A 24,782-nucleotide genomic window follows, 5' to 3' on the forward strand; every position below is an offset into this window, starting at 1 on the left:
TGTTAGCCATGAGCAGGAATCGAACTCGGGTCACCGGGTACGTAGCTAACCGCTACACGACCGCTCTCCACACACACACGTTAGGTTTCGTTTTACTTATTAAAAATAAGTTTTGTTCGTTCAATAAAGTTACGGATAGTGACGTGTTATGTCTTTCCACAAAATGTATCGTACTCATGAGCAACTTGAGTATTTATACGCACCTCGTATAAACGCATTTTGAATGTTGCCTTTCACCAAATTGCCTTTCACCAAATTGCCCGTTAATGCACCAATCTGTTCATATTTCAGAAGCGGAGCAGATTTGGCAATGACAGTGCCTGGATGTGAAAATGCCCTTCATGGTGCTCTTCAACAGGTGAAATAGGTTGCTGTGGGGGATATGTTGTGGGCAGCAGGGGGGCACGGTGCAGTTTGTGACTGTGGTGCGACATCTCACACTGTGCAACATCTCGTGAACGACTGCCCCCAATCGGATCACTCAACGGCGACCTGAAGCAAATCCACGCGGCTACTCGACATCAATTTGTAATCTGTTGCAATCCCCAAAAATGCCATACGGAAGAAGAGTTACCTATGCTTCCAACCTTCAACAACCAGCACTGACCACCATGGTAAATTACGGCCAAATAACACTTACGACACAGCATTGAAAGGCACTTATCTGGTAGCAGCATAATAAAGGACTGATGGCACACGTACGGAGTATGATCGTTATAATCAGCTCCTCGTGCTGTATTGTCCAATCACAGGCAGGTTAAAATTGGGAGGCGGCTGTAAACACAATGCATGAATCACAGCACAAGAGACCAGTGGTAGTCACTAAAGAGAAAGAAAAAACCCGAATGGATAACGGCCATGCTATTCAACTTTGCACAAACACAGTTAAATTTGGACTGGCGTCGCCCGCTTCACATTGGATGCAAGCGGAGAGCTTGAATAAAAATTGAGGATTACTTCGAATGTCACACTCACTTCATAAAAATAACACCTCCAGTCTTTCTCCTCTCCTGGTGGCCGGCGGCTAGATTGTTTTGCAGAAAGCCAAACTTGAATATCGAGCATCGTGAACCACTTAACAACTGCTTTGGGCGTGGTGTCGTTGAAACGCTCGAGGGAGGAGGATGTGGCAACCTTCGATTTATCTCTCACGTTGAAGCATTACGGTAGCATACCCAACTGATACTGTGGCCTTGGTCACTGGATCTCAGCGACACCGTCGATCCTTCAGTTACGTGTAAATATAAGATAAACCATCTCCAGCTGTTCTAGCGTCTCACCCTGTCACCGGGCTTCAGGAGTTGATCTTGTTTGGTGCCCAGCTTGTTCAAGAGCGTGAAGGCCATTTTACGACTTTTACTGAACAGTTTTCCTGTAATCAAAGCAACAACAACAGAAACACTGAGCACACTATCACATTTTCTATGGCTTAGAAAAAAACTGCAGAATTTGTGCGTACCCACTACAATCGTGCCAATTCGCACACATGACTCCCCAATAGCAGTGCAAGTTTATACAACGGAGACCATGCGGAAGGTGGGGGGATTAAGCAACAAATGTTGACGAATTATCGCATGTGGGAATACCCGAACACGGTAAGAAGGTGAACTTTACACGAGTTTGGTTATTATCACTCCATCTTTATGCGAGTTATCGTGCCCCCCGCCCCATTACAGACAGAGATAGTATATAAACGAATTTCGACGCTCGTTGGAAAGCTTTGAAGAGCATCAATACTTGAATCGAATTGCCACACATCAGCCATAATGAGAATTGCTGTCTGCGAATGACATCAGTGTTTGTTCTGATTCGTCCCGAGATCCGCGTCCACCCGTGGATCGCAACCAATGTCCAGTGTGTTAGTTTGTTGTCTTGCCGCCGCACCTTCAATTAGCACGGTAATGTTACGTACGGTGCGAAAGATGTTGAACTTGTATACAGTAAAACCTTGGATTGCGAGTAATTTGGTCTGCGAGTGTTTTGCAAGACGAGCAAATTTTTTAAATAAATATTAATTTGATAAACGAGCGAGGGTCTTGCAATACGAGTAGTACGGACACGCTTTGTCTGCCGAGCGTCACGTGATCACAACTGATATACGAGTGCTTTGGATTACAAACACGTTTCCGGAACGAATTATGCTCACAATCCAAGGTTTTACTGTACAAAATATATATCAAACCGTTGGCGGTGGGGGGGGGTGCGATGGTTTGGGGGGGGGGGGGCGAACCGTTACCACCGCCGCAATTCACGCACCGTATGCGAGCGTGTTGAGCACTTTCCCGTTGGTGTCGAGGGCGGTGAGACAAGGTGCCTTGGCCGATTGGATCCCCCAACGTTGCAGAGCGGCCTCCAGTGCCGACGGCCAGTTGCTCACCACCCCGAGCGGCTCTCCTTGCACCGGGACCATCTCCGCACCCTCCGGCCGGGGTCGGTTCGGGTCCTGGACCGGAACTGGGTCGTCGAAGGCAAAAAAAAGACGCACGTGCCAAACGGGCAGTTATAACAGTCATATCAACCATCATCTTTATCGGTTAAATTCCTTGGGCATGTTGCATTGCGTCGTACATGTGTCCACGTACAGCCCCTTTTGTCATTCCGCCGTTGGATGAGGGTGTCCCCACACCGTTCCAGTCATGAGGTTTACTATAATTCAAGGCATCGGTCAGTGTGAGTTGAGAAGGCGCGGTGCATAGACGTTAGAGCCTAGTACAGTACAACAATGGATTTTTCTGCACTGCCCTCTGCTTATAACATAGGCCCGCAGCAGCTGTTTTTGTGCATCGTGGCCACCCATCCGAGCGCTATCCAGGCCAAATGCTGCTTAGCATACACCATGCACACGACAGAAAGAATGGGTTCCCTCACTTCCATGCCATATTCTTTCACCTCCTTATCTGCAATTCCGTTTAAGTCGGTTTCTTGTTTATTAATTGGCTGAATAACTGATAGGATATTTTGAGAAACAATTAAATTGCACTAATTAGCGAGTTAAAATTAATTTCTAAAGATTTTTTTTTAGGCCATCTCAACACGTGGAGAAAATGGCACCACAAAATGAAACCACATGTTCCTGCATTCGCTCGAGGCTCACTTAAGACTGATCTGACTCACACTGTAGAGGTTTGCTTTTGTGCCTGGCAGTTGTTGCTTATGAGACGGAATCTCACGTGGGCACTGCTAAAAAAAAAACTTCACACAGCTGAAGTTGGGAGGTGCAATAGGCATGCAGAGACTGTTAACATTGGCAGGGCTAAAGAGGCGCGCGCACGCGATGGTGCTTTGGCTTAGCAAGCTCAATAAACCCCCCCCCCTCCCCCAAGTAAACTGCGCCGCCACTCTGTAATCGCAGCCCACATCTGCACACGGCGGTGCGTGCAGGCTCGCCGAATGAGCACAGGTTGGGGCAATGAGCTGTGAAACACATTCCACTTGTGTACGCGTGCAAACAGGAAACCAAAATTCCCGAACGAGGGGTCAAGCTCACCAGCGAGCCCGCCCGTGCAATATTTAATATTTTCTGCTATGTCCAACAAAGCGACGCACAGCCAGATGCACGGTGCGGTCTCAAGATAACAGTCGGGTGCCGATTGCAAGCCAGTGAGCCAGCTTAAAGAGTTCAACAGTCTGTAAACCCTGATGCGACCCTTTGCGGGTGAGGTTTGTTGTTTTTATTTAACACAGCACAGTGTGGGGGGGCTTGAACTAAGCATCTCTTGGGTGTGCGACCCAACCCTATATTTGTTTTTATCAGAAAGGACCTGGCTACAAATGATAACACAATGAAGTGGCTTATCGTATGGGAACATATAGAAGCGTTGCTTTCAAATGTGGAGGGGAATAGCAGAGGACACGGAGAAAAATCCACACAACCACGGGAAGAAAATCCAAACTCGAAATATACAGGCGTCAGGGTCGGTATCGAACCCACAACTTCCTGTATACCAGGCGAGGTAGTTAACATCTCGCCACCGCGGCGATATGGATAGAGCTATATTAGAAACAATCTGTGGATAATTGCAACAGCAATAGCTTCCATAGCACAGACAGGCTAGCCCATTGGGACATACATATGCTAATTAAACTATAGCGTAAAGTCATAAGCAAACATTGTGTAGTTAACATATTGCCACCATGGCACCCCCAACCCCACCGTTCACCCTCCGCCCAATTCCCCCAGCTCTCTGGCACCAAACATTTACATGTTTTCCACTGGGCATGTAATAGATTAATCAAATTAATTCAGGTAAATTCTAACACTCGCAAGAGAGTTCCGCGAATCGAAAGTGAGTGCAGCGAATCGCAAGTGTAAGATTTTATCATTTACATTTCAAATGAACAGCACAGTCACACGTACTGGGGGAAGTAGTGGTTAAGTGGTTTGGCCTCTGTGCTAAGGAACACGAAGTTCGAATGCCGGCCATGGCTAACAATAGTGATAAACCCCTAATTCTAGATTTGAAGCTTTCGTGACTGCAAGGATTCACACGCTTTGGTTTTATTCGGTAAAGTCACGTAGATAAAATAAAACAAGAATATCTGCGTTGACTTTTCCACCTGAAGACGGGAGCTTGTGTTGCCTCCGAAACGTCGTGATTTCATTGTTTTATTTTGTTTTATTTTATCTACGTGACTTTACCGAATAAAACCAAAGAGTATGATAAACCCCTACCCATGGACAAACAACCACCATGACCAACAATAAAATGTGGAGGCCTTCACCCAGCAGTGGACTGATGAGAGGATGTTATGACTATTACTATGTTATTATAATATCATTATTATGGTTTTTTTTTACCCAGGCAAGCCTCAGTGAATCACAAGACTTTTTTTACAGAAGGGGTCTTGCCAAGTTTTTGCAGTCGAGGATGATGTTGCTGTGTGTGTAATCCTGATTGAATGATTCGTATATATAATTTTCAGCACTGAGATGTTGGGCCAATCCCGGTTGCATTGTGTGATTTACATTATATATATACAGGAATGTAAGAGACAGCTGCATGGAAACCTGGCAAGTTCATGGAAACCCCGTAGCCACCTAACATTTCCACTAAGTGCCAATAAAGGTATCAACCGTAATAAATCATAATTAGACAGCAGTTGGAACCGTGCAGTTGAAATATTGGCAACATTTCATATGTAGTACAAAAAACTAATATTTTTAGCGCCACTGTCGAGGGGACGCCTTAGCAGTTGGACAGTCGGGCTATGTTAAAAACCAAGCTGCATTATGTTAAACGCATTCGGCTGTCACGACCACAGCCATGCATCCCCCCCCCCCCCCACTGGTGCCAAAAGGCAGCACTGTATGAGCAGCTTCGCCCAAACAAGTCTACGCAGGGCCACAGGCGTCGCCAAAGCGGAAATTCCCATGCCAGGGTGCCAACGTAAGGTACGGTCCCCCCCCCCTCTGGTAAGGGGAGTCGCACTGCATTTGGGTACGAAGCGCCGACCACGCCAATACCTTCCAGCATGTCCTCATCGTCGGTGTAGAGCTCCTTGACTGGCACCCGTTTGGGTCGTTTCAACGTGTTGAGGAGCTGCTGGATTTTGGACGACACGTGGCTGTTGCTCACGGCTCCTGTAAGAAGACACCGGGGGGGGGGGGGGCACATGGTGAATTACAAACGTCAGCTTAAATTGAAAAATAACCTGCATGCTCTATCAATCAAAAAATATGGCAAGTCAAAAGTGAGTTCTCGCGGTGCGGTGGGGGGTAAAGTGTCGGTACTCCCGCCTCTTCCAAGAAGTCTGACAAATAGCTTCTACAGCGGAACGCCTCTTGAGGACCCTCTAGCGGAGGCCTTTCTGCCGGCAGTGGTGTGAGCTCGTAACTGCAGCCCTGCACCGTAAACTTTTACATATAGATTGAAAGTCCACGAGTGAGTGAGTTACTGATGAAGCTAATGGTTACAAAAAAAAACTTAAGTGCCTAAAAATGGGCTGGAAAGTTGAAATTTGGCCCAAATATGGTCGAGTGTACACTTATACCTCTATTACTACAATCTGAAAAGCCAAATTACCGATTTTGGCCCACAAATATTTGAGGGCAATTTTTTTTTACACCTCAAGGTTTTGTCTCAAGGTTTTGTAGGGTACTAAATTGCAATGTAACATCATCATCCAAAATCTGCATTTGGACCTCAAATAATTGTGGGGGGAAAAAGTTAAACCCAAGCCTAGAAAAAATTGACGATTCCGAGTGTTGAATCCAAATTTGACATATTTTTACCAACTTAATTCCCCAGGTATTTCTTAGACCAGTGCTACACTGAACCTGATAGAAAGCAGATTAATACCATAGCCAGTTACAAGTAAAATTATAAAAATGCGTTTAGGAGCAGACGCTTTGACTAAAACATTGAACAACAATATAAACCTCCTTCAGGCGCGCAACAGTTCACGTTTTAAGACAATAAAATGCTTTAACCTCGTCTTACATGAGCAGTTTGGTAAAATCGGTCTCGTTAAAATCTATTTGCTTCCCTTTGTGCAAGAAGGATATTGTTTATTGTGGAGGTAGAACCATAAAACAGCGAGAAATAGGATCCAGATTAACATCACTGGGCCCAGGTATGACTCAAACCAAACATCTCCTGTTGATGTCCGAATAACTAATATTTGCGTATGCCATTAACGTACAGGACATAAGCGTGGTTGTATGCGCAGGTGCATTTGACCAAATCACTGGGAACGCACCCGATCTCTTCAGATCGTTGACGCTAAGCAGGGTTGAGGATGAATGAGGGCTTGGATGGGAAATAATTATGCATAACACAGGTATTGTAGGCTGCTGTGGCGCTATGTTCTCAACAGAGGGCAGTGCAGCAAAATCAATGGTTGTACTTTGATCCATATATGCTCCCCACTTTCACCAACCCAAACCAACCAGCATGGTAAAGTATGGCCAAAAAACCTGTGATCTGCATGGCATTGGAAGGCCCTCATCCAGCAGTGGATTGAGTCTCTGTATGCACAGACAATGTGCCAGTGAATGTATCTGTACGTGCGTGAATCATACATGCGTACACGCATGTACGCATGGTGTAAATATACATTATATGTCCACAAGTAGGAGGTTATGGATGCGTACAAAAAAAACCATGCCACATTTGTGAAAACATGTTAAATAAACGAGTTCCATATATGTTTATGTACATGTTATATTCATCTTCAACAGGAATTCATTTTCCATTTTTTGCTGACCGAACACATCAATGGCTCCACCTTTATTCCAGTAATCAGAGAAGCCCCTAAAGTGGTCGTGACGTATAGCGACTTTGGCAGTATCGTTGACGCCAGTTCAATTAAAAACACTGAAATTAAGTAAATCAGAGGCAGGGGGGTAATTAAAGGGGTGCTTGCTGCCTGCATCATAGCAATGAGCCAGCAACCACTCTGATTCTCAACTTGGATCCCAGGTGGACACCTGTGATAAGCAAACCCAAAATGCTCTCTCGTGTTAATGATCGCGAACTGGAAGATGGCAGCCTTCAACGCGGCCCACTCTGTTACGTGTGAAATTCCAATGAAATGCCGTCATCAACCTGGCGATTGAACGTCGATCAACAACGGGTCTCCGGGTCTACCGGTCTCCCAAGGAACGACTCGACGATTGTGGCTTGGTCACAACTGACGATGCGTAAATCTAGCGTGACGGTGAAGGTAAAACGGGCGTGGAAGATGTCCTCTAGCACTCACCGTTCCCGGACTCGGTCCGCTCTTCACTCTGAATCTTCTGCTGCTCTCGGAAAGGAACCACCTGCGGCCTCTCGATGTGAAATGTGCGTGGGGGGTTGTTGGTGATGTCAGGCTGCGGGGAGGGGCTCTCTGCAACAACGATACACACGCAGAAGTACACCGGTCGTGTATTTAACGTGTGCGCGTCTGTGTGACACAGTGGGCAGTGCAGGCGTTGGTGCCATCTGTCGGTCGTCTGAGTCAGTTAACCACATAACACCTGGTTCTGTACGTGACCGACTGCAAGCGAGCCTTCGATCCTTCACCTTGCCTCCAAGTATACCTAGCCTCACACAGACGATGAGGTGTCATCACCATCAATTAGCGGTAATTGGCAGATATTGTAACGGTTGTTTATTGCATCGCTAACAGCACTTTTATCAACAGTCTGCAAAAGGCCATGTTGGGGGAACTTTGCGTTTGGGGAGTGTTGGTGCAGTGTTACCACAATGTATTACAGACATGGTAATGCGAGTTAAATTCCCAGCCACGGCTAAAATAAGTGGAAAGTGATATCAGAACTGGTCCTGAGCGTCCCCAAAGTTGTTAGACCCTTCAGTGAGTACCTCTGGTGCGGTGTGTGTAAACATCAGCACTGGGGAAACAAAGGTGGCCACGCATTGTGTTAACCACACCACCCCTGCGTGCGCTGCCTCGGCATCAACAGGTGCTCATTGACAGCAACCGACCCCAAGTGTCCTAAAAGGCTGCAGAGGAAAGTGTCACCTCCTAGTCTCTTTATGTGCATGCAAGTTTCTGCTCATATATAGACGAGCAATAGCTGACTGGTGTGGTTTATTTTTAACAAGGATGGCTTGCGCAAAGTTAAAGGACAATGAACCTGTTTGGCTAACCTTAGCCCTTAGAGAAATAAAAAAACCATCGCAAGAATGTATAAACCGGGAATGCATAAGCTGGCACAAGAAAACCCAGAGCCGATGAAGGAGATTATGTAAGTAGATTCCGAGTTGTGAATGGCACTGTCCTCGAAGACGTCTCGAGATTAAAGATGTAACAATGCATCACTGTATTTCCAGTCAATTCTCCGTAGCTCACAATGCTTGCTTTGAACATTGCGTAAGAGTCTACGTGAGCGCATATTCGTACAAATAATAATATGGGTTCACGTGATCGCTGTGGCCATTAGTGGAAACCACACTTGCCGTAATGTAAAAGAAACGGTTCTTGAAACCAACGATGACCGTGAGCCACAACAATCAATTGATTTTCTGGGGGGAAGGAGTGGGAGGCAAAGAGTTGCAAGCTCTACTTGAAATGCAGTTAATCAACTTCTCCAAATTCAACGCAGCCCTTTAGGGTTGCTCCGGACTTTTAAGTCATTTGGCAGATGCATATTTCTTCTTTAATGAATTAATGTCCACTCTCGCTGACATTTCCTGTTAAACACGTAGGCTTTCGCAACCATGGTTATCCATAAGAGGTTTTTGGGTTAGATTCGCATCTGATTGGCTCACAAGTCACGACATCGCATTTGTCCCTCTATTAAAGAGAAGGATTTCTCCACAACTCTGGCTGTCCGCCTAATGATTATAGTTGTAATTACTGGCGAAACATCGTATTCGAATTGTAAATGTTGTGGGGTTACTCTCCAACACACCGGTGCGCTGAACTAGTAACAAATTAGCATGGTTTGTTTACGTGACAAACCATGCTAACTGGGCTGTGTGGGGTGGTGGCCGGTTTAACGACACATTGTTATTTACGCGATTTAACCCAAAAAACTCTATTATGGTTGACATTTCCTGTCTTCGGACAGGCATTTTTAACTAATCGATAAATGATGAAGCAACAAAAAAAGCAAGGAACATTTTTGAAGTTATTTCTGGTTGTAAAAAACTAACAATGTCATCCCATGTGTATATAATTGGGGACTGATCCGGATTAATTGAGACCTGACCACAGCAGTCTGGAGGCGAGCAGATAAATCCGGATTATTGATAAACCGCAGGACACCACCAAATCTCAGACGTACATCGAGATGTACATTCAGTGCTAAACGCAGGTAACACACCATGATTATTTCCACGAATAGATGGGTTTATATGAAACGCATAAGACTCAGGCCAGGTTCAGATAACTATATTTAATATGCCAACCACGAATCGAACCTGTGTCACTGGGATTCAGTCGTATCAGTCATATCCCACAAATGCCTTTCCCCCCAGAGACACACTTAAAAACAAACGCAACTGGTGTATACAAGAGCACAGTGACACCAATAATGTTGCTAAAGTCAGGAGGAGGCTATCGTAGTTACACAAATTTCACGGATAATTGGAAGAGAACCAAATCGCAGGCAATTAGAGTTATTGAGGCGGGTAATTGGAAGTCTCATTCAATTACCTGCCAATGACCGTAACATATTTTCTTATTTACTCCAATTAACCACGTGTTTGTGCACACAGATGCCCAATGCAGATAGGCTCGCTGTATATTACAATGAGTATGGCAACAGTGAGATGCTTGTTATATAAATGATACATTTTAAACATTTAATAATAAATCAACGGTTGCAATTACATTGAACGATCGTTACATTTTTCACCTCGCTTGCATTTTTTGTCCCGAATGTTCCGTATCTTTCATAAAGTTTTACCCCCTCCATTTCGCCTAAGTGTAACATGAGCGATATCATTTGCAGCATCAAGAACCGAGACCCTGAGGGGAATGGCTCATTGTTAAGATGAACGAAGTGACGAGCGGACGGCCGCAGAGTAGCGAACACGTTCTCACTCCCAGAATCTAATGTTCGCATCGCTGAGCGTGTCGATCAATACGCGCATCAATACGTACCTATGGTTTACCGTGAAGTAAAAGCTGTGCTGTACCTTGATTAGTGGTCAAGGACAAAGTTTACAATGGCCATGGAACACATAAACCTACAGCCACAAATGCACACAGCCTCAAATAGAAGACTCGCCCAGAACGTACCTGGTGTGGTGTGTCAACAAACTCGCAAAGAAAGGCGGTCTGGGCGTAGCGATGACCACACTACCCCCTCGTGTGCCACGTTGAACTTAATAGGTAATAACACATCCATTACACTTGTTTATAACAAAGACCCCTGTATAGCCTTAACAGACTTTGGGGGGAAGTGATGTTAGGGAGCAGCACCTATGAAAACCAGCACGGCACACGACGGGGTGGGTGGCAGGCACCACGCCCAACCGTTTTTGTCTCCACAGGCAGAGTCGACCTAGAGGAGGCCCAGGACCAGTCCAGATAATTGTCACTGGTGTTTGCCATGAGCGGAAATCGAACTCGGGTGGCCAGGTTCGTAGCGCAGCGTGCCATGCGCTACACTACACGCACGTATGTACATTTGCATGCACGCGCCCGCTTACAGCAGGTGCGGCACGCACATTCAACACACACGCAAGTGCACGTACGGAGCACATCAGGCTGCCGCTAATCTCGCCTGCATTGAGAGCATCGATGCCTCCTAAAGCTGGCGCATTAGAATCTTTAACCCGAGAGCAGTGTTTACACGGTTCGCTGTGCTGACGGGCGTCAATTGAGGTTACATATAGCAAGCAGGCTAAGCGAAACACTGTACACCTCGGATCCGATTAGGAAATTGATTTGGGGGTGGGTGCGTAAAGCGCCAATCTGGTGACAAACAGACGCCGGGCACTTGGAAAATTCAGAGGCAGAGAATAATTTTGCGCCCATCCGTGTGCTTCAAATGCATTTGTGGGGGAGGAGCAATGGAATGGAGACTTCATTTTTTTATTATCAACTCACTTCACCTGTTCAGGCTCAAGCCTTTAATCTTCTCCCCTGCCGATGACCGTGTCATCGCTTACAAAATACTATGTATACGTTAAGTTTATATATATATTCCTACTTGTTCCCCGCACATGTTACACTGCTTTTGTACAGTCTTGAGATGTGGTTGCCTGTAGATGCTACATAAATCCAAACCATATTGCAACGGAAATTTTTATGAAAACATTCCGCATTGTTATTCGCTGGACTTGGGAAAAGGAACACTCCTCTATTTTGTTCATGATTGGTGTATTTAGAGACAATTGGGAAAGGTCAGTGGTGCAGTGATGTCGGGCACTGCACTACAAACCTGCGAACCGGAGTTCACTTCCAGGCCACCGCTGACATTAACGGAGCATATTCTTAACCGATCCTGGACCAGTTGCACTGACCAGCATGGTGAAGTATGGACAAAGAACTCCCATGACAAACTCAGCATGCGAAGGCCTTTATCCAGCAGTAGACTGATCATTATTATTGTAAAGAATTGAACAGGACACGGACCCATAAATTAGTCAAGTACTATGCTATGTCTATCAAGTGGCTTCATCATAAGCAAAGGAAGGGGACAAAAGAGGAGTCGGGTCATCGAGCGTTAAGATTTCACGACGCAGCGCAAACAAATGCTGGGAACGTTACCTGGGAGTGAGGGCGACTTGAAGTCTGCCAGAACGTTGACGCCAATGCGTGTGTGACCGGCAGGACTCTGCAAGGGCCCTGAGAGGAACGAGCGACAGCGATCCAGCAAAAGCAGTGGGACAGATCAAAACGACTTTCGCCTACGACAAACCACACTTAATTACTCCCCCAAGGTCGTCGTGTCTTGCTAGGCAGGGTTGAGAAAATGGTTAAAACGTGCATTGGAAGACTGCCTGAGAGTATCGGGTATCGTAGGCTAGGGCTGTGATGTGGCCAAGGGACAGCAATACTGCAAATCATCATTGAATCTGTCAATGATTAATATTTCGTTTCCTGATGAGTTTGTTTCTTGTTCCGAGTGGTCCAGTTTCCTCCCAGACCAAGCGCTCATCAATGGACACTGATCAAACACATCCCAATACAGGGCCTTCCTGCAAATGTCCTTATACTCAAATAAGGATTTCCTAAATAAATAAAGTGTATTATTAATTATTTATATACTGACATCGTTTGGGGAATAATGAACTGTGGCCTAACCTCAAAATATTTCAAGCAAAGTAGTGGGCACTAAATGGCTCATCCTGAAAACAGGCACCACCACCACCATCATCGTGGTTTCAAAATGTGACTTTCTATTCACTGACATTATCATGTTTTCCCGAGGTGCTCTAATTTCCTCCCCTAGTGACCGGATATTCAAAAGAAAACACACTGCTGAACAAAAAAAGAATGGAAACTCATTGAGGCTTTCCTGGGTAAATATTAACTCAATGTTTTTTGTTGACACTCAATAGTCAGCATTTCAAATCATAAATCGTTAACAGGTTGAATGTCTTAAATGCCAGGTGTTTTTTTATTACAAATGGCACACGCCTCTATGGAGAGATTCAAGTAAAGATGTGTCACAGTAAAATGTAAATTTTATAACAGCATGGTTCAAATGTGCTCCTACTTCATAAAATATGCTATCCCTTACTGCCCCCTCTGCTTTCATACCCTCCCACATGAATCACCTCTCAGAAACGGTCAGCGTCCACCAAGGAGGACGGCTACATTCAGAAAAAATAAAATCCTGGCAAATGCGTGTGGATTTAACTAACGGGCACTGATCCAAGCAAGGAGCGTGGCGAGTGTGTGATTCAACACTTTTAGGGTTCCTACTTCCTGAAAAGCAACAAATGTTGGGGGCAGCAGAGCTGTGAGATCGTCATAATTCCCAGCCTGGGAATCGCAATTCCATTCTTGGAATTAAATATGATTTTCTGGAAGGATTGTGGGTCCGGTGGGATCAGAGAAGGGCCTGGCTGCGTTCTCATGCATTGGTGCGCACCGGGAACGTGCAATAGCGGCAATATAAACGGTGCGGTTGCGTTCGCTAACACGTCACTTTTAAAGTGTTGTTTTGCAAGTCTGGAGATTCTTCACCATCATTATCATCATCATCATCCATGGTCTATCCACTGCTAAATGAAGACCTCCTAACACCGTCCACCATCTCTCAAGGTCCTGCGATGCCACAATCCGTCTCACTCCTGCACGCGAGCTGATCTCACCGCTCCAAATACCGCGGGTGGACGTCCTCTCTCGGGCACGTTTCACTCCTTTGGCTGCCATTCCATCACCAGTCTCGCCCACCGAACCGCCATCCTTTGCAGCGAAGCGTCCTGCCCTATCAAGCCAGCTAACCTTGTTTAACTTTCTTCCAGTTCGCATTTTGCTAAGGCAGGACATTACATCGTCGGTACCATGCTTGGGGGGTTGACTGACGTACCTTGCTGGGGCATCTCCGATCTGTAATGCCCCGGGGCAGCAGCCGGCCGCTTGGAGGGCATGGGCAGAATGAGCTGCGCCTCTCCCTGCTTCGCCAGCGCCGCTTTCACGGCTGCCACGTGCGCGTCTGTGCTCACACGAGAGGTGGTGCGCATTTCATAAACAAACTGCGGCACAAGCTGCACAACGTTTCACGTGTCCATCACGGAATACGATGCCACTCCCGTTGTAGTTCTCATCCATAGTTGTACACGCGCAGCCAGTTGTCAAGCCACTGTTTGGATGAGGGCCTCCCTGAAATGCGCGGGTCATGGGCGTGATTGGATTGTACTTCTTTGGAGTGGTTAGTGTGGGTTGGTGAAGGTGGTGAGCATATATGTGGGAGCACACGGATATGGCACAGCAATGGACTTAAAGCATTGCCGCCCTCCGCTGCCCACTACGAAGCCCTGGAGCCTGTCATGCATGGTGGTCACCCATCCAAGTACTATCCACCCCATATTAAATCGTTATAATTAGACAGCCGTTTAAGCTGGGTCAGTGAGACTACACACGTGCATACACACACTTGTTAGCATTATGATTTTATCGAGTCTCATCTCTCTAAACCTCCACACGCCCCCCATGGCATTGGCGACACACGTTGTATCGAGACTTGAGAGTCCCCATGGTTAGAGACTCAATGTTTTTGGTCGAATGAAACAGTGCGAGAGAAATGCCAAATATTTCAATGAAAGGTCAAACGCCATTATGCCCGGTATTTTTAGATGAAGAAAAGGCAATTACGTCAGCAACACTGGTAACCGCACTAGTCATAAATGATATGCAGTGAAAGAAGAGACAGAGTTTTAAAAGTTTCGCGGTGCCGAGATGTTAACTCCCTCTCCTGGTATACAAGAGGCCATGGGTTCGATCCTGACTGACGATGCCTGTATATTTTGAGTTTGCATGTCTCCTCCCCCATGGTCACATGGATTTTTTTCAGGTCCTCCGGTTGTTCCCTCCGCATTTAGAAACAAGCATTTACAGTACTTGGCTGCTATAAATTTCCACTGCTGGATGAAGGCCTCCCCATTTTATTGTTGGTCATGGTGGTTGTTTGTTCATGCTTCACCTTGATGGTCAGTGTGGGATGGTGAAGGGGGTAGGGGGTTATCACAAATGTTAGCCATGGCCAGCAATTGAAATTCGTGTTCCTTAGCACAGAGGCCAAACCACTTAACCACTGCTTCCCCCAATACGCGACTGTTCCGTTCACATGAAAGGTAAATGATAAAATCTTCCACTTGCGATTCGCTGCACTCACTTGCGATTCGCTGAACTCTTGCGAGTGTTAGAATTGACGTGAATTAATTTTGATTTATCTATTACATGCCCAGTGGAAACAGGTAAATGTTTGGTGCCAGAATGCCGTGGCAGGCGGAGGTTGAACGGTGGCGTTGGGGGATGCCATGGTGGCGAGATGTTATCTACCTCTCCTGGTATACAGAAGGTTGTGGGTTCGATCCTGATTAATGTGGGAGGGTATGTGGGAGCACACGGATATGGCACAGCAATGACCTTAAAGCATTGCCGCCCTCCGCCGCCCACTACAAAGCCCTGGAGCCTGTCATGCATGGTGGTCACCCATCCAAAAACTATCCACCCCATATTAAATCGTTAAAATTAGACAGCCGTTTAAGCTGGGTCAGTGAGACTGCACACGTGCATACACACACTTGTTAGCATTATGATTGTATCGAGTCTCATCTCTCTAAACCTCCACATGCCCCCCATGACATTGGCGACACACGTTGTATCGAGACTTGAGAGTCCCCGTGGTTAGAGACTCAATATTTTTGGTCGAATGAAACAGTGCGAGAGAAATGCCAAATATTTCAATGAAAGGTCAAACGCCATTACGCCCGGTATTTTTAGACGAAGAAAAGGCAATTACGTCAGCAACAATGGTAACCGCACTAGTCATAAATGATATGCAGTGAAAGAAGAGACAGAGTTTTAAAAGTTTCGCGGTGCCGAGATGTTAACTCCCTCTCCTGGTATACAAGAGGTCATGGGGGGTTTGATCCCGACTCTGACGATGCCTGTATATTTTGAGTTTGCATGTCTCCTCCCCATGGTCACATGGATTTTTTCAGGTCCTCCGGTTGTTCCCTCCGCATTTAGAAACAAGCATTTACAGTACTTGGCTGCTATAAATTTCCACTGCTGGATGAAGGCCTCCCCATTTTATTGTTGGTCATGGTGGTTGTTTGTTCATGCTTCACCTTGATGGTCAGTGTGGGATGGTGAAGGGGGTAGGGGGTTATCACAAATGTTAGCCATGGCCAGCAATTGAAATTCGTGTTCCTTAGCACAGAGGCCAAACCACTTAACCACTGCTTCCCCCAATACGCGACTGTTCCGTTCACATGAAATGTAAATGATAAAATCTTCCACTTGCGATTCGCTGCACTCACTTGCGAGTGTTAGAATTGACGTGAATTAATTTGATTAACCTATTACATGCCCAGTGGAAACAGGTAAATGTTTGGTGCCAGAATGCTGTGGCGGGCGGATGTTGAACGGTGGCGTTGGGGGATGCCATGGTGGCGAGATGTTATCTACCTCTACTGGTATACAGAAGGTTGTTGGTTCGATCCTGACCCTATTGCCTGTATATTTGGAGTTTGAATATTCCTCCCGTGGTCGTGTGGATTTTTATCTGGGTCCTCTGGTTTTTTTCCTCCACATTTAGAAGCAACATGCCATTTAGAGTATATTGCTGCTTTAAATTTCCACACAAGCCACTTCATTTAGTTATCATTTGTGGCCAGGTCGCTTCTGAAAAAGAGCTATATAGCACAGTGGTCCTTACCTGGTAAAATATAAAATAGCTTAGTTTAGTTTTCCTTGCGGGTGTTGGATTGCACAATGAGTGTTTTCAAACTAAAGTTTCAATAACTTGTACTCACCACTTACATGCCTATCTACTCAATGTGTTTGAAGGCGGTTGTGTGGTGCTGTTCTGGCCTTCACAGGTGCTCTCTTACAGCACTTGCCCCAACAGCCTGTCGAAGGCTATACTGGGGCTCTTTGTGTAGTGGTTAGCGCACTGTACTACGAACTCGACTTCGATTTCCACTCATGGCCAACATTGCTGAAAAATATTTGAACCGCCATTCGCAAGGGTTAGGCCATTGTGTGCCAGTGTAACAGAATAAACTTTCCAAATTTCGGGAAATTACCCAGAAATTACTCAATTGGGATAACACACTGCAGTCATGGCCCCCTTCTGTGAAAACTTGACAGGACCCTCCTGAAAAAGAGGCAAGAGACTCAGTTTGACTTTTCTGAGTAAACAAAAATAATATCTGCTCCACCACTCAAGGAGCATGCATTTATTTGGGTCTAATCATAACAGACCGCGGAGCCCAAGTGCCTTCAGACGGCACGCGCGACTCTTCGGGCAGGCCTCAAGAGAAGGCAGCATTGTATTTGAGCAATAATCCATGACACTGGCAGCGAAGAACAGCGACTACAGTACCTGGTCATGGGCTATATACGTGAGTGTTCAACGGCCCAGGGCACGAAACAAAGCAAATGGATGAAACCCAATCCTTGACTGAGAGCAGCAAAAGAAATGGTTCCATTGTACAGCCGCACTACAGCACTCGGGGGGGAATGGGTGTGAACAAGCTCAGCCGCCCTTAACCAAGGCCAACAGTGAGTGCCACGGCCAGCAAAACTGAACCGCCCCCGTCTTCCCAGTGTCACTCGTTTGTCTATCTCTGTTTTACGCGTCAGCCATTACACTGCTAATAGTAATGGGTCAAAATGGCGAGTCAAAATGGACTTATGCGTTGATTTATATCCGTTCCGTTGTTGCCTTGTTCCTCTGATGTTGTTGCTCTTCATTCCCTTCTAATGCATCACGGACCTCCCGTGCAAACTCGCTGGGTAACTGGCAAAATGGGACTTTCCATTGACAATTAAATATCTGATTGATAGATATCCGCGTACGAGCCAAACGGTCCAGAGTATCACTCCCTGCCAAGACTGAGGTATAAATCAGTGAGCCACAAGAGCTTAGCATCGTGTCATGAGATTAAAACATTTTAATTAATGGAACTCTTGCAACTGCAAGTTAACGATTCTGTATGAGAGAATGTCCCAGGAAGGTGATGTAACGGAGCTACTTCTGAAGTCGATTCAACATCCACACTCGGGCGTACATATTTTAACGGAGCTACTTCTGAAGTCGATTCAACATCCACACTCGGGCGTACATATTTTACATACCCAGGAATAAACGCTCATCGCATGCCAATGAAACAAAAACATTTTAATTCTCAGACGCTGGTATCCACCAACAAAAGTGCTGACACCAAATTAAGTTTGACGGGGTTGTTATTGTGCAGTCGTGTGTGACGAGGTTGGGACAAACAACTCACTACACTTGAGAATCCGGGTAAATGATGGGCAGTGGCTGAAATCTGGATTTTAATCCAGGATCCCACCGGTACCAGCTCAGTGCTTTGACCCCTGAACCACTCAGCCACCGTTAACCTTGGAAAATTATCCCCGTGATGCACATGAGTGTATTGCCAGCTGAGATACAATTGTGGATCAATATGCAATCAAATAACAATGTTTCACAATATATTTTTGGGTCGAATTTGTGCACGCAAAATGTGTGTTGTACACCCGCCTCCAACCGACATGGCCAGTTAACTCCTTCCCGTTCTGAGATGTCTGCAAGTTGCAGGTGGGTGTCTAGCTCACCGATGAATCTCGGAACGCTCCAGCAGTTCAGCGTAAAATTTTATTTAGAGAAGTGTAGCGCCATTGTCTTTAAAGACTTTGTACTCACTGCAGAGAACCGTAGCGACAACGGCACGATATGATAGCTGGCGCCAAACTGTGCCACACGCCCTCCCGCGTGGCCTTGCGGAAGCCTCAGTATTAAAGTTATTTTATTTCATTTTTTCTTCCGGTTCCGTGCAGAAGAAAAACTGATGGCGTACACGTACATCATCGGAACGGAAAAGCGTTCATGACGATGCCACGTGAACAAATGTGCCAATTCATTACCCACTTAAGCAGCACATCGGTGCGCTGAAGAGCAATCCAGAACATTTGACAATTGGGCGTGATGTTTCGCTTGTGGTTACAGCAGCATAGTCAGGCAGCTGCCAAAATTAACAATGTGCTCAGTGGCATATGAAGTAACACACTGTGCTACCCAAGCACCTGAGTTTGATTCCTGGCCACTGCTAACATTGGTGATGAGAATTATCTTAAGGATCCTAATACCCCTCCACCCCGGTCCTTCAACCACCCACACAAAACCAGCGCAGTAAAGTACGGTCAAACAACCCCCCACCAACACCACCGCCACGAGTGGGAACCCGGTGTTGTCCGTGCAGACAATGAACCAGTGGGGGGGATACCTGACTGGCAGCTCTCGTCCGCGTGGCCGCCCTGCTTCTGCCAGTCCTGCGGGGAGGCCGGAGGACCCGGGCTCGGGGCCGGACTAAGCCTTGGGCTCGGCATCGGCAGCTTCTCCGTGCTCGAGCCACCTGCCCAGGCGACGCGCGGATGTGGGAACACCACGCCAGGGGACGCGCGCACGGGCATGCACGGGCACGCACACGGGGCACGCGCACGGGGCACGCGCAGAACACCATGCACTCAACCTATTACGCAACAGATCCCAGGACTGGTCGTCGATGCACACGCAACGCACATACACTATGCAAATAAACGTTGGCAAATTGCCACAAAGCAGCGACTGGCAATGAGCAATAAGCTAATGCAGTATAAATAGGCAGTGTACATACATGCACACACCTTAATTAACAGATATATTTTTTTTTAAGATTTCACATTTCATTGGAATGTCAATATTTTAACTGGCTTATCAATGTTTACACTGCACACCAAACTTCAATATTTAAGCAAGTGTGCACGTGTGTCCATGTGTGTCCATGTGTGTGTCCGGATTATTCAACATTGCCTTGTCAGGCACGCTGAGGAGAGGCTTGCGGAGCCCCATTGCAGTTTCAGGAAAGGGCGGTCCTGCACAGATGCCATATTTTCTGTCCGTCTGCTACAGAAGAGATGTAGGGAATTCCAACAAGACCTACATCTCTGCTTTATTGACCTGGCCAAGGCCTATAATACCATCAGTAGGCCTGGGCTCTGGTTTGTTCTTCGTGCTTTTGGAGTCCCTGACCCACTGCTCACGATCATTAAGGACCTTCATGATGGTGAGCGGGCCCGGGTAAAACTATGTGGCCGAGAGTTGGAGCCATTCCCTGTTCACTTTGGGGTGCGACAGGGGTATCCTCTGGCTCCCACATTATTCAACACCTATTTCGACCACGTAGTTCGTGAAGCCTTCAATAGCTGTATTGGAGGAATTTTCATCTCGTACAGATACAATGGGAGGCCGATCAATGCCCGGGTGTGGTCAAGGGATAGCGCCCTATTGCTCAACCATGTTATGTATGTCGATGATCTGGTAATTGCTGCTCACTCAGAGGAGGAGTTGGAGGCGGTGCTGCTGAACCTGGAGCTTGCCACTAAGAGGTGGGGACTGACCATCAGCCACACTAAAACTAAGCACCTGCCTGGGTATTTTGTACCATCGGACACTCCACCCCCACAACTCCCAATTGGTGATAAGGCACGTGGAGAGAGTGGAGAGTTACCCATACCTGGGCAGTGTTCTCATGACCGGCTCCGGTTTGACAGCAGAGGTCTCACTCCGAATTAGTAGAGTGGCATTATCTTTTCATTGGTTTGCGTAACGCTGTGTGGAAGCTACCTGATCTGTCGCTCCACACGAAGCTTTAGGTCTTCTCGGCCACGGTCATTCCCTCCCTTCTCTACGCTTGCGAAATGTGGACCCCCTAATGGAACATCTTCGCCGGTTAGAAACATTTAGGCTAGCCTGCCTACGATCCATCCTGGGTTTAACCAGGCTGGATTGTGTGAGGAGCTCACATATCCTTGAAAGAACTGGACAAAGTACCATTGGTGAGCTCCTCCGGCAGGCAAGGCTGCGTTGGCTGGGTAATGTAGCCCGCATGCCCAGCCACCGCATGCCTAAACAGCTTTTGTTCGGCCGGATCAAGGGGGCTAAACGTTGACCTGCCAGCGGGCGTTTCGACACTTCACGTGGCCTCAACGTGCACATAGCCTGGCACAAGCGTCGTGGTGACGTCACCACCATTTAAGTGGCGAATGGCGGTTGTTGTTGTTGTGTGTCCGTGTGTGCGTGAAAATATCTCGGGATGCCCGAAACAGGTTTGACGTTTGGTTAAAGTGCCGCATTTTTATGAGTGAACCGCAATAAAAGGCTCTTTTGTTAGCATGTCGACCAGTCATCCGTTCCACATAACGGCCACGTTCTGAGAGCACGAAAATTCATACCTGATACTTTCGATAAATATGGTGAGAGCAGCTTTTGTCTTCTTTTCTCATATCCTTTCCTCGTGAGGTCACCTGCAAAACAAAGACCGTTTAAAAAAATGTTTCTCCCCATAAACGATAGTAATTCACAGCCCATATGGTAATAACAGCATGGCTCCTCATTTATAAGTCTGCAAGTTCACACTCGGACCAGAGTCAACTCAGTCCCGTAATCCTCATCATTACCAGCATTATCGTCGCAACAAATTCATTATCATCATCGGCGGCGCCATAATCATAATTTTGATCGTACCGGGTTGAGAAACATGAGCACCATATAATGAGGCTGTATCCCTTTGTGGGACGTAGAACAGCACTTAGTTGGCTGCGCTATGCCATGGGAATATGGAATTTTCAACATCGACTCAAAACTGTCGACTGATGTAGGCAGTGCACAATCATCGTTTGATCAAGGAGGACAATTTGAATTCAATGGAACAAAAATACAATTTATTTCATTGAATGTTAAGCTTCATATTTGAATGCAAAACTAAATATTTTTGTGACAAAAGCTTGCGTATTTGCATGGCAAGAGTGAAAATTAACCTTGAAAACGCACTTAATTGGGTCACGTAATATTAATAGTTCACACAGTGGGGTCCTTTGTGAGCGAGTTGTCTGAGCAACAAGGAATTAAATACAAGAGACAAACAGCAAGCGCTGTGCAGATGCGTGCAGTGGAAAATCCAGCTCGGACTTGTTCCCCATTCCCGAGTCTACACCCACAAGACAGCCAGCTATCTCGGTTCTGTTTTTTACAAGTGTTAACTCTTTATTTTAAACAGCCTTATCCTCGCTGCATTTTTGACACCTATGCGCCAAGCAATACAACTTGCACTGAGCAAAACCCACCAATGACAGCTGCAGGTCACACGGCATGTTGGTGAACATCTGGGAAATGATTTCACACGAGTGGGGCCTGACCATCCTTTTAGAGTCTCCCTGGTCTTGTGCACACTCTGTTGTGCAGCTCTAGTGTTTTCACTGGGCACATATCTGGTTAAATAGCCCTTGGAGCTAGGCTCATACCCAAATTTAGTGCAATTACCTTTCGCCGACAATGGCCTTCCCATGCAAATATCCGTGACTGGACTGAGACCACGAGCAAAGCTCTTAGTAACCATTCAATCTTGATCAGCTCCTGCCAAGTGTTACTTGAGGACCCTCTTTCAACAAAATGCAAATCCTTATCCAAAACCAGTTTTATGCATCCTACCATGGCTACTTCACCAGATATTCTCTGTGAACCCTGGACCCAACTTTAGCTCATTTCCTTCTGCCTTCACCGACTGAGTTGACATAAGGAATGCTACTGGATGGAATTCCAAGGATGCACAAACCAAGACAGTATTTCTGAATAATTTCTGCACAAAGTGGGGTTTGCTGTGCTCTTTGAAGTTATAGCACACCACTAGAATTAAGTTTGTTCCTTTGTCACAATGCAGACCTGCGGCAACAGTTCAAAGGAAAATAAAGGAAAATAAATTACCGCTTTTATTAAACTTTTTTGCAATACTGCAAGCCAAATGTATTGTTGTTCATTATTATATTTATCCCATTGGCTATAACGGTCTGCATCCAATACAGATAAGCTTGTAGAATATTAAAAAAGTGTGTGTATATATGTTTTCAATTGTAATATTATGACATTTGGTCAGCATGGAAGAGTAGGCCAAAACACCTTTCAAAGGGGCTCTCTAGAGCGCCTTCTAATCGAGGCACTTCCACCAGTAGACCTGAACAAACAATTGCATGACTATTCTTAGCTCTTTTGGTAAAGTCACGTTGAAGGGAAACAATAAAATAATAAAATATATATAACAATAAAAATTCTCACGACGTTTCGACCATAACACAAACGGTCGTCATCAGGTGTGTCGGTTCGCATTAATTTATTTATTTTTAAACGGTGTATTGTAACAAAAAATAATGCAAACCGACACACCTGATGACGACCGTTTGTGTTATGGTCGAAACGTCGTGAGAATTTGTTATTGTTTTATATATATTTTATTATTTTATTGTTTCCCTTCAACGTGACTTTACCGAAAGAGCTAAGAATATGAATTACTGCAGTCACGAAAGCTTTAAATCAAAATTGCATGACTGTGCCTTAACTTTTGTTTTCATTTACTTAATGTTCAGTTTCTGAGTGTTAACCTTACATTGTCAAAAGGTCCAGCAATTAATGTAACAAAGATTAATATTCATTGCAGGTTATCGTAAACAATATAATAAATATCCACTAGCGGTATTTTTTTAAATACAAGCTTTGCCAAAGTGAAACAGTTCAAACACATGACATTGTTCAATCACTTATGAAATTCTGACCAAAGTTTGATACCTGGAAATGGGCTAACACCAGCGACGAGTCATATCTGAACCGCTCTTGACCTCCAGAGTCAGAATCTTTATTTAGACTAGAGGAATCCGATGAGCAACGAAGCTCTTTTTCACAGATGTCCAGTAGGCGTGGGTCACCAAGTCATACGAGTACAAATTCCAATACAAAAAAAGATAGCAGTGAAGAGTAAACGAAAGGTATGCAAAAAAATCGTAATACATTAAGTACATAAGTACAAATCCCATAAGTACATACACGCCTGCCAATTTGTCAACCTGCACTGACCAGTGTGGTAAAGTATTGCGAAACAAATTATCAACAAGCATTAGGAGGCCGTCACCCAGGAGTGAATAGACAAAGGGCTGTAAATTATTATGATAGCGTGACATCTTGCGTGACAATGCAGTATTCACAAGACTATCCTAATTCAGTCACATCCAGCTCACACTTGCATGTACGTTACAGAATTTTACCCACGAAACACATCAGAGTAGTTTGGCGAGTGGAAACTGCAAGCAGTAGGAATCAAGTCTCAGCTGTAGCACAGACAAATCCTACTACTATACTGACTTTACAGCTTAGAGTAGAGGCATGACAAACTCATTCCATTACATCTCAAGCTAAAGATGGTCCTCACTGGCAGCGGCTAAGATATTTCCATCATTGACGATAATTGTTATCTCTTGTTCCCCCCCCCCTCAAAGTTATTCCAACTGTGCTTGCGGCATCATAGCAGGAGACCAGGAATCGATTTTGAAATCTCATGGAGTTGGATAGCAACGCCCCCCACCGCCCCCCACTGCTTTGTAAGCAAAGGGCCCACAGAAAATAATTTCCACAAGCCTTCTCTCCCAATGCATTCCTTCAAGTGGCTTTTCAGTTTTTTAACACAGCAGGGGTCACACATTCGCACAGGCTCTGCAATGAGATTGTTTGTCACAAAGTTATACGAGTATTTACATGTCAAAACTGGAATATATACAAATGAAGAGCAAAAAATTAAATTTAATGCGATGGATTTTGGTGCAGCCATTGGTGACTA

The 24,782-nt window shown here is 45.7% G+C and overlaps 1 protein-coding gene across 1 annotated transcript in view; it reads right to left on the reverse strand.

The window, feature by feature from the left end:
- Positions 1-24,782, reverse strand: part of LOC116948682 (disco-interacting protein 2 homolog C-like) — a 96,226-nt gene that overhangs the window by 49,523 nt on the left and 21,921 nt on the right. Inside the window, exons 2-9 of the mRNA XM_032965622.2 lie at positions 21,358-21,429; positions 19,371-19,499; positions 13,940-14,065; positions 12,169-12,246; positions 7,702-7,830; positions 5,465-5,581; positions 2,257-2,454; positions 1,281-1,372 (exon numbers count right to left, since the gene is read on the reverse strand). Coding sequence (XP_032821513.2) covers positions 1,281-1,372; positions 2,257-2,454; positions 5,465-5,581; positions 7,702-7,830; positions 12,169-12,246; positions 13,940-14,065; positions 19,371-19,499; positions 21,358-21,429 — 941 coding nt within the window. The remainder of the gene's footprint in view (positions 1-1,280; positions 1,373-2,256; positions 2,455-5,464; positions 5,582-7,701; positions 7,831-12,168; positions 12,247-13,939; positions 14,066-19,370; positions 19,500-21,357; positions 21,430-24,782) is intronic.

This window comes from Petromyzon marinus, chromosome 34 (genome assembly GCF_048934315.1).
Source record: "Petromyzon marinus isolate PM22_M1 ecotype Great Lakes invasive population chromosome 34, UKy_Petmar_22M1.pri1.0, whole genome shotgun sequence".
Taxonomy (NCBI): Eukaryota; Metazoa; Chordata; class Hyperoartia; order Petromyzontiformes; family Petromyzontidae; genus Petromyzon; species Petromyzon marinus.